At 46.9% G+C, this 15,417-nt stretch overlaps 1 protein-coding gene and 1 pseudogene across 1 annotated transcript; both read right to left on the bottom strand.

Moving 5' to 3' along the window:
* Positions 1–7,993: 7,993 nt before the first annotated feature.
* LOC133919738 (uncharacterized) lies at positions 7,994–8,869 on the bottom strand. Its single transcript, XM_062364229.1, has one exon. It carries the CDS (start codon positions 8,626–8,628, stop codon positions 8,230–8,232), a length of 399 nt encoding a protein of 132 aa, XP_062220213.1. The 5' UTR covers positions 8,629–8,869; the 3' UTR covers positions 7,994–8,229.
* A 5,302-nt stretch (positions 8,870–14,171) lies between these two features.
* On the bottom strand, positions 14,172–15,063 carry LOC133917698 (plasmodesmata-located protein 7-like; annotated as a pseudogene).
* Positions 15,064–15,417: the final 354 nt, after the last annotated feature.

Genomic DNA, 15,417 nt, shown 5'->3' with positions numbered 1-15,417 from the left:
CAGCGAACACCCCATACAAAACGCGAGAAAACCACAAGAACAGAGCTACAAACTGGTTCAGCAAGGTTCCAAGACAGGATCTGTTAGCTTCAGCATCCTATATTTAACCTTGGACACAAAATATATTCATCACCTCGACGACCTGGATGGTTCACATGCATGAAAGTTGAGAAACAACTGCCCCCATCATTCCTGATTCTTGAAAGAGCACCAATATGAAGTGCTAAAGCACAAGAGCACATGCGCGTCTATTTGCAGCAGACCATTTTCAAAGGGTTCCTATCACGGTTCCCGTTCCCCTCGCGATGGTAAAAAGATCGTAACAGGAATGGCCGCAGTGCTCCAAGCGCTTCTTGTCAGGGGCCAGTGCGGGACGGGATAGGAGAGAGGTTCTTACGCCCCTAGGAACCTCTCTCCTATCCCTTCGCAGATACGTCGAGCGGGACAGGGGCTGGAGGTTGCGATTTCGCACTCAGACGAAAGAGGTGGAAGCGAGGGGCGGCGACGGCTGCGTGCACGAGGAGGGTGGAAGAAGGTTGGCGGCGACAGAGAGGGGCTCGTTGTCCTCGAACCCTCCGCCCGTGCCGCCGAGGCAGCTCGCCACCAGGGCCATCACGGGGACGTACGAGCCCTTCACGGGGTACGTGATAGTGCTTGGCCAGTCTAGGTTCCTCAAGCCCGCGTAGAAGCTGCTCGAGGAGATACGTGACACGGCGGAGAGCCCGCGCAGAAGTTGCTCGATGTCATCCACATCAGCCTCTTCGCACCCCTCCTCCAACGGCTCCAAGAACAAGAGCAAGGCGCCCCCTTGCCTCCCATCGACAGCTTGGGAGCCGCGCGCGACCTCCTTTGCGCTATCCACGACGGTAGCAAGATCTACTAGGTTCCTACCCTCCGACTCCGATGATTAGGAATCAATCTAACTCAAGTCTAGGGAGGATTCCCATGAATGAATGAATTTATATACATGCATACATGCGATGCGAGGGGATGATATCCTCAACAGGTTTGCATCGCTCCCTGATGAATTCAGATGCCCTGTATCCTCGATAGGTTCTTTTGGAAGGAGGCAATGCAGTGGAGGCGGACGAGATGATGATGTGGCCGCCGGCACCATTCATGGAGCTTTGCCAATGAGGTTCAGATTTGGCTCCAGTTGTACCTGAATTTCCTTCAACTCATAGGTTTGGCAATCTGTTCATATGCTTTGTGTTATTAACAGGAGATCAATTCATATTTTGCATTCTTTTCTCTAATCCTGAAAGGCTTGGAATTCTGTAAGTGCCTAGAATTATTGCATAAGCTTTGTTCCCAAAACTTTCTAATGTTCAATGCTCAGACATCTTTTTAGTATGCGATGCAAATATTTTTTTGGCATCACATACTATTTCTTTGTGATATACTAGTATACACACTAGATATGCATTCTTTGGTAGTCAGGTTAATGGAGCTTGAGTAAAACCAATTTTTATCTCAGGGTTGACATAGGATTCTTGTCATTACAAGATCTTGAATCCCTTGGCAGTTAGTTTCATAGTTAAAAATTGCAATCTACCACAAGAGTCTTAGTTGTTTTAGATTCTCATCTTAATGGAATTATCTATCAAGAGATGATATGTGATTATGTTCAAGTTGTAAGAATAATATATGAATGTTTGGTTTGATACTTTTTTTGTCATTGTGACATAACATGTGTTATTAGTTAAATGTTAGATAACCTAACTATTTTTAAAACACTTATGCAGATGATTTTGGAGAAGCTATTGTTAATGTCAATTACCTGAATGTTGCCAATGCAACTCCTGCAGATAGAATTTTCATTTACTGATGTTCCTCCATATGATTATTTACCCATTTAATTTCATTTGTGGGAAGCAGACATCAATGTATCATCATTTAAGGAAAATATTCAGTGAGGCTCTGATTAGTGCTTATCGAGGGTAAATTTTTGACAATGATTTCGGGGTATGCTAGACAGTGGGTGCGTGATTGGCATCTCAGGTGCGTCTATAAAATGTGTGTGTTTGCTACTAAGAACATCAGAGTTATCTAAGTTCCAGATCTCTTGTGAGGTAAGGCCATCTCCAGCAGCTACCTCAAATTTTCATCCTCAAAAATACTATTATAGCATCCCCTATCACTATTACAGCATCTCTTATTTTTTTTTATCTCTAACAGCTACCTTATTTTCTACCTTCTACTACTCTTTTCCTCCCTCCGGACCCACTGTCAGCCTCTATCTACAGTATTACTACAGTGTTTTTCTCCCTCTGTGCCTGCTGCCAGCCTCTATGAACAGTATTGCAGATGCTACGGTACTTGGCAAAATTGTGAGGTACTGTAGCATTGGATACCTCCACTGTTAGAGATGCCCTAATAGCCCTAAATCATGTGTATTCTTCTTCATTCTCCATCTTTTACAGAAGATATCCCTCTTTATATTGCAGGAGGAGAAGTCTTACAAGAGGGACCAACTAGCAGACCCATACCTGTCCTAAGAAACGATATAAACAATCATTACAAGCCTACATCCGTTGTGCTAGCCCTGGATCCCTACGGCGGCCGTCCCATCCATCGGTCGCACCCCCTGTTTGTAGCGCCCGAAGCACCCAGCCTGCCTTATCCTGTCGCAGGCTTCCCACACGTGTCTGCTACGCCCTCTATCACGTCTGCGCGCCCGTTCCACAACAATTAATGTCTGCGGGATGGGATAAGTTAACTCTGCGCCGATCATGCCGCCTCAGCCGGAGTGGACTGTCTGGGGAAGGAAAACGGCGTGAGTAGCAGTATTAAATGAGGTTTGACTAGCCTATACGAGTATGTGCCCCACGACCAATAAGGACTGGTCATGGAGAACCCTGTGGAGGTCCTGATCGTGGTCACGCTGGCGTCGACTGGTCGCGCAGGAGTCATGGGTCAAAAAACGAAAGTAGGTACCGCCCAAAGCTGACCGTTGCGGGCCATCCCGGCGAGGGACCCCTATATTATTTATATCAACAATGCTCATGTTGACTGTATTATCTTTGTACATTTCAGATGTTTATATGATTAAATACCCATGGGGCCAATGGTTTGCTCGCAAGTTTAATTGTGTCTCGTGTATATTCCATGTGTTAGCACAACCTAGCTGTCTTGTAGTGACGTTGTATTTTCTAAGACATATCCAGTGTATACATGTCATGTATTATAGTCGTATTATATGTGTCATAACAGTCATACAAAAATGATAGAATATTAAAAGTCTATTAGAGAATAAAATAGGAAAGAGAATATGTTGGAGTGCAGGAACCTAAATGAATAAGTCTGAGAAGAGAATTCCTCCGAGAAGGGATTTTGGGCTAGGAAGAGAATGAAATGAAGGGAAACAGTTAGGAACTATCTAAGCTTACAACGTGATCCAATTTTCACAACATATCGCGTCATCAGATCCACATTTTACTTTGCAGGGGAGAAGTGAATGATTTTCAACTAACAGAATGCCAACATTTTGAATGTATTGATCAAGATGGCCAGAAAGAACTGTGAACAATTAAAATAATATGACACACTAATTGAATTATTAGAAAAAATGCTTCTAGGTTGCAGTAGGTGAAGGAAGGTACAGAAGTCTTCCTCTCAATTTTAAATCTGATCGCCCTAAGCTTAACAGACTTAGAAAGTCCGCGTATGAGTTGTGAAACTTCTTGCATTACCTATTTGTTGATTGATCAGGTTGTTAACAGACAAATCTCTTACTACTCTAAACTTCGCCGCATTCTCGGCCTCCCAAGCTATCCATGTCACCTACCTCGATATTTTCCATTGGATCGATCCAGTGAGGGAGGAGGGCCATCCGATCTTGTACTGTGAGCGTTGGATTCGGAGTCTTCTCGAGTTCTCAAAGCGTGCCGCTCGTCATCCTTTCTTCCCCAATGCGGCCGACACCTCCTTCTCCACGTGCGATGTCAATCTCCATCGCAACCGCAGTGACCACCACCGTCGCCGCCTTTTCGTTCCCCGCACGGGATGGCCGTCTCTGGCACCACAAGCTTCTTCTCCCCCGCGCGCATCGACGCCCTAAGCTCCTTTCACCTTACCTCCACTGTTACCCTTGGCGGCTTGCAGTCCGCCTCCTGGTCCGACGAGGTGGGATCCACCGCGGGAAGCTGTAGCGTGGTCAGGCGCATTCCACGCGGGAGGAGGCGGCCGCCGCGTGGGAGGAGGAGTTTGATAGCGTCATGACACTCATGGTCGTGTCACAATGGGAGGACGTTGCGTTCTAGTCGAGGAGCTCGCCCTCTGTGTGTACAACATGAGCATCTCCTCCTTATTAGAGTTGGTTTTACTTCCCTTTTCCCCTCTTAAGGAATGCCACCGCCCGCCAGCTCGGTGAGCGCTGCCTCTACTCCATCGCCAAATGGTACGCCCCTCAGACCCCTCGAACCCTAAAGACCTAACCCTAACAATCCCCTCCCTTTCTATAGGGCGACTGAGCTGCTCATCGGCGTTGAGATGGACGTTGCCCTGGCCCATCGGCAGCGATGGACTCCCCTTCCTCGCTGTCTGTGGCCTCCGGTGGGCGGCTGTTGCACCTGCACCATAGCGGGGGTCTAGCCCCGGTGGCGGCAGCAGCTCCGAGGCTGGGACCCCGATGATGACGCATTTGATTCGGGGAGAGGGGGGGGGGGGCGACAAGTACCTGTTCGCCAAGACCTACTTCAACTACTGTGAGTACTACCGTGCCGCACATGTGCTGCAAAATCAGGTCGGGCGCTAGGCCGTGTTCCTACGATACTATGCTCTCTATACGGTGAGATGGGATCCACTTAGCTTCTCTCCTGCCGTTTATTTTCTTAGTGTGTCTACGAGTTCGCAGATCTAGGGTAAGGCGAGTGGTGTTTGATGAAATGCCTCACTAGAGCTGCTACATAGGATTTTAGATTTGGGTAAAATCTGATCCTCTTGATCCACTGCTGTATTGCTAGAATACTAAGAGTCATTCCAACTTGCAATTGATAGATTATGTTTGGTGCTTTGTTATGCTTGAAGAGGATCAAATTGTTTGACATCTGTAAAACCTCTGGTCATTGCTTCGCTCTTTGTTGATCAGCGGTTAGCTCTCTGAGCATCAGGAAGATGCGTGGCCAAAAACTACTTTTACTAGCCAATTGGTTCCTGATATGTGAGTTATATTGTAAAGGAAATTTGTCTAGGTCTCTTGTTTGTTTTAAGAACCTTCAAGTTCTGGGTTTGAGTGCACAATCACAAACTGGTTATCTTGATTGAGTACTTGAGTAGGCTAGAAGCAAGGAGATTAGCTAAGGGATGAAATTGCTTCAAGACCTGGTGCTGATAAAGCAAGTATGATTGCAGAACAATACATTAATAATTTTACAATCTTTATGCAGATTGGTTCAATTTTGATCAAAGCCACTATATAGACTGTCTATAGATTTGTTCCGTTCTATGATTTTTTTATTTTTTTTTGAGTAAACATGTCTTGTGAGGAATCATTTTGGCAGTGAGCTAGGAGGTAATTACTACACACGGTCAGAACTGCAGACCTGATTTTGTATGGTTAGTTATTATCTAACAATATATGCACATTGTATTTCCGTTGCATAAGGATTCTTATGTTCAAAATTCCAAAACTTCTCATTGCATCCTTGCACCTGCAGTTTTTATTGAACTGTGATGCTTTGTAGGTTTTTTACTTGTGATTGAGTTAGGGAATATGTAGTCTTCCATTTTTATGGTATTATTTTGTATGTGATTATTAATTTAAAAAATTTGTTGCTCTGACATGATTGATGCATTAGTTTAAGTTAGTGAAAAGGTATATAAGCTTTGATCAAATTTATCCTAATTTCAGGAGAACCTTGGTCGTCAGTGGACGCTGATGATCGTGGGAATATGGACTTACGGCATCCACCCTGTACTCAGATATTGGCAACCTCTTCAACCGATATGACAGGATGAAATGTGTTGACATGAAGTTAAGTATGCCTTCTATACGCGATCAATGTTCAATGCATATGTTTCTTGAGTTCCTTTTTTATTTTGCCTATATTCATCACTGCCTAGGGAATGATTTCTTGCTTCCAATTACAGTTCTTTCCGAATGGAGCAAAATCAGTAACAATAAAGTGCCAAACTGGTTTACTGTAGTTTGAGTACAACATATTGTGATGCCTGGACGAACATGATTACAGAAGCAAGGTAAATTTGTCAAACCCTCTTCTGTTTTGCTTTTTTTTTCTACTATAGTACTATGGCTGTCATGACTGGAACTGGCAAAAAATATTTATTGCCGACAAGATATCTGTTTTCATCTATAAGTGCAACTATAGTTTGATTTGAGATGATTTATTAATAGTCACACAATGGCTGAATTTTTGCTTCATTTTCAGATTTTACAATTCTTCATCGTTGGTTTCATTTCAGTTATGGCAAAAAACATGCCGTCAAGCAACATGGTGGGTGCTGTACAGGTAAATTATCACACTCTAGATGTTGTAGTTCAATTCGTATCTTGAAGGAGTGTCTTAATATTTACACAAAGCCTCCATGTTTCATTTTCACATATGTCTCATTGGTTTGGAAACTGAACTAAATGCAAGCATCAAATATATTCTTGTATTCCTGCTTTCATAAATGATTTATGCTAGATATTCTGCTTTAAATATATCTCTCAGACAATAATACTTACCCTTGATGCTTTCTTTGAAGTGCTGGTCAAATATTTCTCGCTCAAATGTAAATATGTAGTTCGGCTATAGGATAGCTCAGACACCAAGGTTTACTGCATTTCTAAGACTGATATGTTGTATCTCCCTAAAACAGAAGAATGAATAGCATGAGAGGAAGTTACAAATGAGGAGCTAAGTGTTTATCAGGCATATATCAAAACGATGGTAGTGTCAGTTACTGTTATTACCTAATTACTTCTTGCGAAAAATAAAATAAGATTAGCTACACAATTTTTCTTTTCAAATAGCTACTTGATTGTTTTATCATATCAGATACATACGGTGACCAGATGTATGCCTGATAAAGCTTTGATTCTTATACATCCGCTATTTTTTGGCTCCACATATTTTTGATCCATACATTTACAGTTACATCAGATTTCCCTACCAAAAATCACCTCACTCATAATAATCTAGATAACTGTAACTTTACCTTTGTACTAAATTTGATACTGTGCCTATCATATGCATCAAACTGTTGCATCTCACTCTTTGAATTTGGCGACGGGTCAATATCGCGCGCCAACGACAGCGTGCTATGTTTCTAGTAGTTCTACCAAATTGCGATGTAAACATGGAATGGTAAAAGCATACATGCGGTTGACAGACACAGAATGACAGTCAACACACCTACTCACTGCAACAGTTCATGTGGAAGAGAGACATGAATTCCAAGGAACAATCAGGCAATATTAACCGATTATCGAACCGTTGAACAAAATCACCAAGAAACTCATGTTGGATCAAACGAGTTTCACCTAAACTCCAGTCTGATCGAAAGAAACAACTGCCCTACTTAGTATTGAATTAACAAAACTAGAATGAGTAGCTACTACCCTGATCATCCCTAATTGGTTTTGATCAGTATAACACCAATCACAGGGCACATACTTCCTTGCTTATAATAGACAGAATTTCCAACCAGATGATTTCGAGCCCTGAGTAGTGAGTACGAAAAGACATTGTTCCTTGATAGAAATCCATTCTGGCCACCTCAACATTCTGAGGAACTATATGGGCATCCCATGGATACATTTACGGATTGACAAAATTCCTATGTTTTAGTACATCTAATACGGCTCGGAGTGGCCTTCAATTCAAGCGTCCCAATCCCTCTGAATGAACACTAGATTATCATAGCATGAGCCCAATCGCAGCCACAACCAATTGTGGTTATTCTGAGCTAAATTTCTCGAACAAGGCAGCTAAATCGATCTCACAATCTCTCCAACAATACATGAGTAAACAAGTCAGACTTGATCCAGTAATCCAACGAATCTAAAACATTAACATTTCCAACAGCTTTTATGTCATAAAGGCAGCAAATAGCCAGATACCACGAGCCCTATCTCAAGTTCTGATCAAGATCTAAAACATCCGCGCTACATAAGAAGGGAACCAACCACAGGCATGAAAGCAAGTGCCCTCTAGGAACATAAACAGATTAGGAGAAGAAGAACGACACCGGACGGGACGCATGGGATACGATTCTGGGACCGGATCAGTCGTCGCGCTTCTTGAGCTTGTCGACGCGCTGCTGCATCTGCTCGAGCCTGACGACGAGGTGGGTGACGGAGAAGAGGACCCAGTAGAGGAACAGCGCAGCGGCGATGAGCAGCGCGTTGCGCTGCGACTTCATGATGGACTTCTGGTGGCGGAGGTGCTCGGAGGGGGTGCAGGCGTGCTCGTCGCTGCAGGTGGGCCGCATCTCGTACTTCCAGTAGATGTCCATGAGCAGGAACAGGCAGAAGGGCACCACCGACATCATCGGCTTCAGCGCGTTCCGCACCACCGAGATCATGCCCCGGCGCAGCCCGTCAAGGCCCGGCATCGTCAGCAGCAGCAGCATGATCGCCTCCGCGCCCGCCGCGTACCCCAGCACCACCCACTCCAGCGCCATCGCCGCGGCCGGTTCGAGCCTTGGATTTCGATTCGGGTTGGGAGAGGGGTTTGGGAGATTGGGGATTGGGTGCGCGAGCGCGTGCGATGCGTCGGGGGATTGGGAGATTTAGCGAAGGGAGCGGAGAGGAGGGCGGTGGATTGGTGAGTTGCTGGGTGCAATGGGTCTATGGGGTGAGGTTGCTGATGGAGGGAGGAATTAGAAGAGATTCTTGTGGACGCGGTGTAGGCAGTTCAGGTCGATTTGGATGGACGACACGTTCGAGGAACCCGATGGCTGAGTCATGAGGACTATCCCGTTGCAACGAAAAACAGGTATGTCACTCATGAGATCTCATTTACATTATTAATTACGTGATTTAATAATTAGATTAAAGAGATGAAAAAGTTATTTTTAAATAGAATTCTATAAAATTTACTTCCGCAGTAACGTGAGGCTTAAACTTGAAGATACATATATATGGCGTAGGTGAGGAGAAATACGGATGTTGTTGGATTTTAGCTGGAAACTGAAAATTTTGCTCATTTTTTTATTTTTTTAATTATTTTTATTAGTAAAATATGTTTTATATCTGTAATAAAAGTGGATAGATTGAAAGGCGAAAGTGAATAATAAAAATAAGTAAATTATTTAAATTTGATAAATTTTTATTAGATGAGAGCGTAATATGAGAAGAATTAATATGAAGAACTACTCTTATTTTATATACCGTAAGATTGAGGAAGAGCGAATGCGCACGCGAAATTTGGTGCCGACAGCGGAAACCAGCGTGGACGGCTATGATCTGCGCTGAGCTCTCGGAGTCATGACGCGCGGATATTTCCTGTGTTCTCGAGAACGCAGACTCACGGGCACTTTCGTTTTCAACACTTGAAAACAAGTCTCTTTTGTTTTCTTTATAGAGATGATTCGTGAAGATTAGTAGACGAAGCAAAGAAAAAGGGAGATTTTGCTTCGCTGCTAAGGTTGGAACTTGGAATCTCGGCACGACAGCAGTACTCTAGAACATCTATGCGTTGGCACCTGTTCGGGCTCTGAGGCCGACCTAGACTCCCCAATGGACGAGGACGACCCTCGCGTGCAGGACGAGGCCGATACTCTGACGGACACCGACGACAGCAAAAATGGAGAGAAGGGAAGCAGCAGCGTAAATACGTCTAAATGGGTCGTGTTTATTGGATCGGTCTGAGGCACAGTACTGTAGGTACAGCACGACCCGATCATCGATGGGCCGGGTCGGCACGGCACGAGGCCACGGGTCGTGTTTGGGCCCAGCGTGCGGCACGACGGGCCGGCACGGGCACGGCCCAGCCCGGCACGGTCCGGCTCGGCACGTATTTTCTATTTTCTATATATTTTTAATTTTTTAGCTATTTTTTAATATTTTATCTATTTTTTATATATATTTTTTTATCTATTTTCTATATTTTTTATTTTTTTATCTATTTCGGCCTGTCGGGCTAAAATCGTGCCCGGACCGGCCCAACACGGTACGATCACCGATGGGTCGTACCGTGGACCGAGGAGAAGGCACACAGACCGGCACAGCACTGCCTGTTACTGTAGATGGACCATTTAGACCATACCGTAGCCGAGCCGTACTGAATCGGGCCCGTACCGAGCTAACACGAATGACCCATTTAACCATGATTGCAGCAGCGACCACAAAGAGGACCCGCTTGCCAGCAATTTGGACGACGACTGCCCTAGCGGCGGCACGGTAGCGTGGTCAATCACGGTGTTGTCCTCGGACCAACACTAGCGGTGCGTGCGGCCTCTTCAAGAAACACCGGGGCGGCTGTGGTCACCGCAACGTTACTGCCATTCATTTATTTCCGTACATATTTTCCTTTCTTAGCTGTCAGTGATAATAAATTAATAATCACTTCTATAATCTGTATATTATTGCTACTACTACATTTTACGCTAGTGTATACTTTGATGGCCTCTAGTGTGCAAATTTGCATGCTACTAGGCCGAACAGCCGTCGTATTTTGGCAGGGCAAGCCATGGGCCGCGCGTGGCGCCCGTTACAGACGGCTTCAGTTCGTCTCGGTTTGGCCCCCTCCCCAAGTCCTTGGGCCTTATATTATACTTCAACCGTTTGGACTGGACCGGGAGAGCTCGGCAGATGACAATGCTGTATTCTCCTTCAACTCTTGCTCGAGTCTGTTTTTCCTATTTAAATCGTAAAACTAGATATCTCATCTTCTTTAACTATTCAAACCAATTTAATTTACCTCCTTAGCTGATTTTGATGATAGTTTCGTCCTAGTTGGCTCACACATGACGGTAAGACCCACATATCAGATGGCATCTCATCATCTTCTTCATCTTTCCCAGCTGGTCCCCATTGGCACATGGCCAGCAGGGGCTCTGGTTGATCCTCCCCTTCATGCCATGGGTAGCGGAAGCAAAGCCTCCGGCTGGTTCTCCTCCTTTTGCCTCGGTGGACGGCGACAACAGCTCCACCTCAATTGTTCCCGGTGGGAGAGCAGCAAGGCCTCAGCGGGATAGTAGTATGGCTCGGCGAGGCGGCAACAACAGCGTAGCGGGATGTGCAACACGACTCGGCGTGCTGCGCAGTAAGAGCTCCAGCCCATGCGGTGTCGAAGGAGACAATCGCGACCGACAAGAATTCAGTCTTCCTTGTGAGGACCAAGGCTGTGATGAACGTGGAGGAGAAGAAAAAGAAGTGGCGGGCCTCACAAGAGGAGGCGATGAAGCAACTGTTGGTAGAGGTGGTTCCATCGGTGCTGGTGCGCACGTCGAGCTGCACCAACGAGAAGGTGGATGCGATCCCCATCCATTGCAGTCGGCTCAGCCTAACCAACCATCTACTAGCTTACGCAAGGAATAAGGCGAACTGGGGCTCACCGAGAAAGAGAGGCGACGATCGGAGTGGAAGAAAGTTTGATGAAGTGGAGCAGAGCGGTGACGGGGTACAAGGCTTGTGCATGGTAACCACTGGTTCGAAGCTTGTCCTTGGCATCGATGCGTCCCGGTGGCTCCTCGGCTTGAGCGAAAAACCACGATTAGGGACAACTGGGATTCCGCTGTAAGGCTCTCGTTCGGTACGTGAGATTGCGCGAGAGGATTGTGAACGCATCCACCACAGAGAGAAGGAGATAGTGCTCAATGCGCACAAAGGGAAAGCTTGCTAGGGGTTCTTGGGCTGAGAGCCTAGCCGTGGCCCAGCCGATGGCGTGCGGCCGAGGCCCTGCCGATGGCGTGCGGCCGAGGCCCTTAATCACCATGGAGAGGCACGGCGGCGTTGGGCCCAAGGAAAAGCGACGAGCGCAAAAAAAGAGGAGGGCAAGGGGAAGTTCAATGTGTGCTGTTTGGTCGGAAGGAGCACTGCAGCGGTGGCTTGATGTGTGATTTGATCGGGTAGTGGCCGGAGTTGGGGAAGATGTGGCCGACACACACAATTCAAGTTGGGAAAGGACTGAACGGGGCTCGGGTGCTGTGGATGGTGCTCGGTGACAACTCTGTGCTGTGCTTTGTGCTCTGGCTAAGAGAGGGAAGAACGAGAGGGAGAGGAGGGAGGTGCATCACCCTTTAAAGAGCTCGGGATAACGACATTCGTGGGCCGGTGAGATCTGTTTTTTGGAGAGAGCGAAAAGAGGAAAGAAAAAAAAGATGTGATATCATATGACAATTAGGGTCCCTGTCAAGTGTGATTCACGTCAGACAAAATCACTATCAAAACCATATTGTGAGAAAAAAATCTGATATAGATAAGCGAGAGAGATAAAATATCTAATTTTACGGTTGAGGAAAAAAAAGGACTCAAACAATAGCGGAGGAAAACAAAATAGATTTTCTCCTTTGCTATTTGCCTCGCATCGTAGGCTACTAGGCCTGCCCACTCTTCCGCCGGTCGCAACCGCGCCACCCATACTTCACACCGTCGAACACTGTCCGGCCCACCTATCCGATGGAAACCGGCGAACCGCCCCGGGTTCTAGTGCGCGGTGCGCCGGCCGTGTCCGTATATGTCCTGTGCGCTCGCGCGGCATGGGCACCGGACACGATTCGTGCTGTCCCGCCCGCCGCACGGCGCCACAGGTTGCCCAACTGGCTGTTCCGGACAGCCGGTGTGCTCTGTCCTCAGCTTCGTTCGCCTGCTCTGCGTCTTGCCACCGCTCAGCCGCGTGCGTCACGGCGGCCTCTTCGTCAGTGAACAAGTACTAAGAACTATCGTCAGTGCAGAAGTTTCTCGGTTGTCCATGGCTACTATATGGTAGCTGGAATCTCTTCGCATCAAGCACCGCGGCTTGTAATATTTTAGCTTGTCTCACTGAAGCATGACGCTGGTGCCCATTCTTTTGACCTATAACGATGCCAAAAAAGAGCCCCAAATGATAATAACAACGACAGGGAAAGCAAAGGCGGCGTTCGAGCAAAAGCCACCGGTTGCTCCAATCATAGCAAACTGTCGCACTAAATCTTGCAACCAACTTTTTTCTCTGCAGCATTTCAAAGAAGCTAAGAGCTCACTCTGCACTCCTGCAAATGAAAGATCAGAAGGCGAAGGGTGCAATAGTGTAAACTGCAGGAAATCAGAAGGGTGAAGTATTCAGACTTTCAGAGAAGAACCACCATCTCTTCTGAAGGTGGTGAAACTTCAATTTTGGAACTAAAAATGGCAGTGCAATATGGGACTTAAAATAGGATGACATAGAGTAGTATGGTACTAAGTACTAACTTAATCCAAAGTATTATCAAGCCTAGTAACTAGTGAAAGTCTGAAAGATGTTCAAGGCTACTACAAAAAGCAAACAACACACTGCTATCGTACAGTGGGTACCAGAGAGATATCCCTTCATTTCAAATTACAATCACGCAAAAGCAGAATCATTTGAATCCACTCTGAGATATACTAAAAATCAGCTGAGCTTAGTAACACCAATAAAGTGGGTCCACATCAAAAGCTAGCAAAGATAAAGGCAAACAAAATTAAAGCTATTTTAATCACTTGGGCCTGCTGTCACATAGTGCCTTTGAGCACAACATGCATGTTGAGTCGTTCAGACCAGGATCACTATGGCCTTGCGTTCAAATTATTGACATTACTGGCTATTATAAACAACTTCATACATGCATGCTTTCTCTTATTATGATATTGTGGGGTAGTTGCAATGCAAGTTTACTTATGTTACTAGCATCTGAATGTTTTCAAAATCTCTGCTTCAATGACTTCAGTGCTTGATATGGTTAAGGACGGCGAAGACGATCAAATCATGGCGTCACCAAATCATTGACAATCTATGAGAGATCAGAGGTGGGTACTGAGGTCATGCTCGTGCCAAACTTCTTGGCTTCTTGCGTAGATGATAGCCAAAGTTGCTCAAAGTGCCAAACACTTACTGACTGACAGAATGGCATCACCACAACTAACGATCAGATCGATGATTTCAAGTTGCAATAAAAACGTGTGTACAGAGGAATTCATGCATAGTTACATGCTTAGAACATAAAGAAATTTACAGTTACAAACTCGACAAACTCAGTTAAGTTGCAACTTACAACAACACCGTTTTCCTTTTAGGACAAGAGCAATGACTGTACTGCATGATAATTTACACATGATGGCAAAACACAGCATAGCTAGTACTCAAGTCTCTAGATCACACTGAAACTACAGCTACATGGCAAGTGAAACATAAGCCAAGGAAGCGAAGAAACCGGTGGCGAATGCATACACTAGCCCGAATCCGTGTCCACGCTGGCCGGCGCTGCTGCTGATGCCTCCGCTGCCGTGGTCCCAGAAGCGCGCGTAGCATTTGCCGAGGTAGACTTCGATGGAAGTGGCGTAGCCGCACCCGGCCTTGAGCTGTCCGGCAGCGGCCGAGACGCAGTCGGAGCACGCCATGGCGCCGAGGTCCCCTACGCACTGCAACATGGCCTGCACGCCCCACGAGCCCCCGGCGCGGCACCCTCCGCCCACCGGCGCCGCCGCGGCCACGAGCGCTCCGAGCACCGAGTCCCGCATGGTCACCCCGCCGGCGTCCCCGGGCATACCGCCGCACTTCTTGACAGCACGGCCGTGTCCTGCTTGCCCAAGAACGAGTCGTTCCCGTAGCGCACGAAGCAGGCGCGCAGCTGCACCGTGCCGCCGGCGGACCAGGTGCCGAGCGATGAGAGCCTAGAGATGGCGGAGCGAACGCAGCAACTGCAGACGGAGGCGGGGAGGTCGGAGCGGCACTGATAGAGGCCGACCACGGAGGAGTTGGCGTAGGGGGTGTATGGCGCGCTGTTGGTGTAGCGTTCTTGCTGCCGCGACGCGCGTGGCCATGCTCGCTGTTCCTTGCTCGCCTGCTCGGCGTGCGCTTGCATTCAGAGTGAGCGAGCCCGAGCGAGCCCGAGCCATGGGAGCGCAGGAGTTCTTAGGTGTGTATGGTTCCGAACGAGCTTCCAAGTAGTGGAGCTCTACCGTATAAGCAGTCATGAAAATAAAATAAATGAAGTCATATTTATTAGAAGGAAGTAATCGTCGTAGGTTGGGCCAGCTGCGATGCGGAATTTCCTTGAAAGGGCTGGCAGTTTTTACGTATTTATCTTGGATCCGAAGTATGTTGGGCCGAAATAGTAGTATCCGCACCAGTATCCGCCGAGTAGTATTCACGGGCAGCAAATTGGGCCGGTCCACTGGGGCGAGGCCTTCGGTGGCTAGGCCATCCTAGCAGGCCGGTCTCTACCGGGCCGAGCCATGGCCTACTCGGCCAAGGCGTGTGGCGCGCGGATGGCGGCCAGGCCACGTGCGTGCGGGGGCACACAGATGAA

The sequence above is a fragment of the Phragmites australis genome, chromosome 5 (genome assembly GCF_958298935.1).
Source record: "Phragmites australis chromosome 5, lpPhrAust1.1, whole genome shotgun sequence".
In the NCBI taxonomy this organism is placed as follows: Eukaryota; Viridiplantae; Streptophyta; class Magnoliopsida; order Poales; family Poaceae; genus Phragmites; species Phragmites australis.
The sequence above is the reverse complement of the archived record's forward strand: the minus strand, read 5'-3'. Positions and strand labels throughout refer to the sequence as shown.

What these genes read in the sequence shown, in the direction of transcription:
- LOC133919738 (XM_062364229.1), bottom strand. Translation starts at nt 8,628, where the DNA reads ATGGCGCTGGAGTGGGTGGTGCTGGGGTACGCGGCGGGCGCGGAGGCG.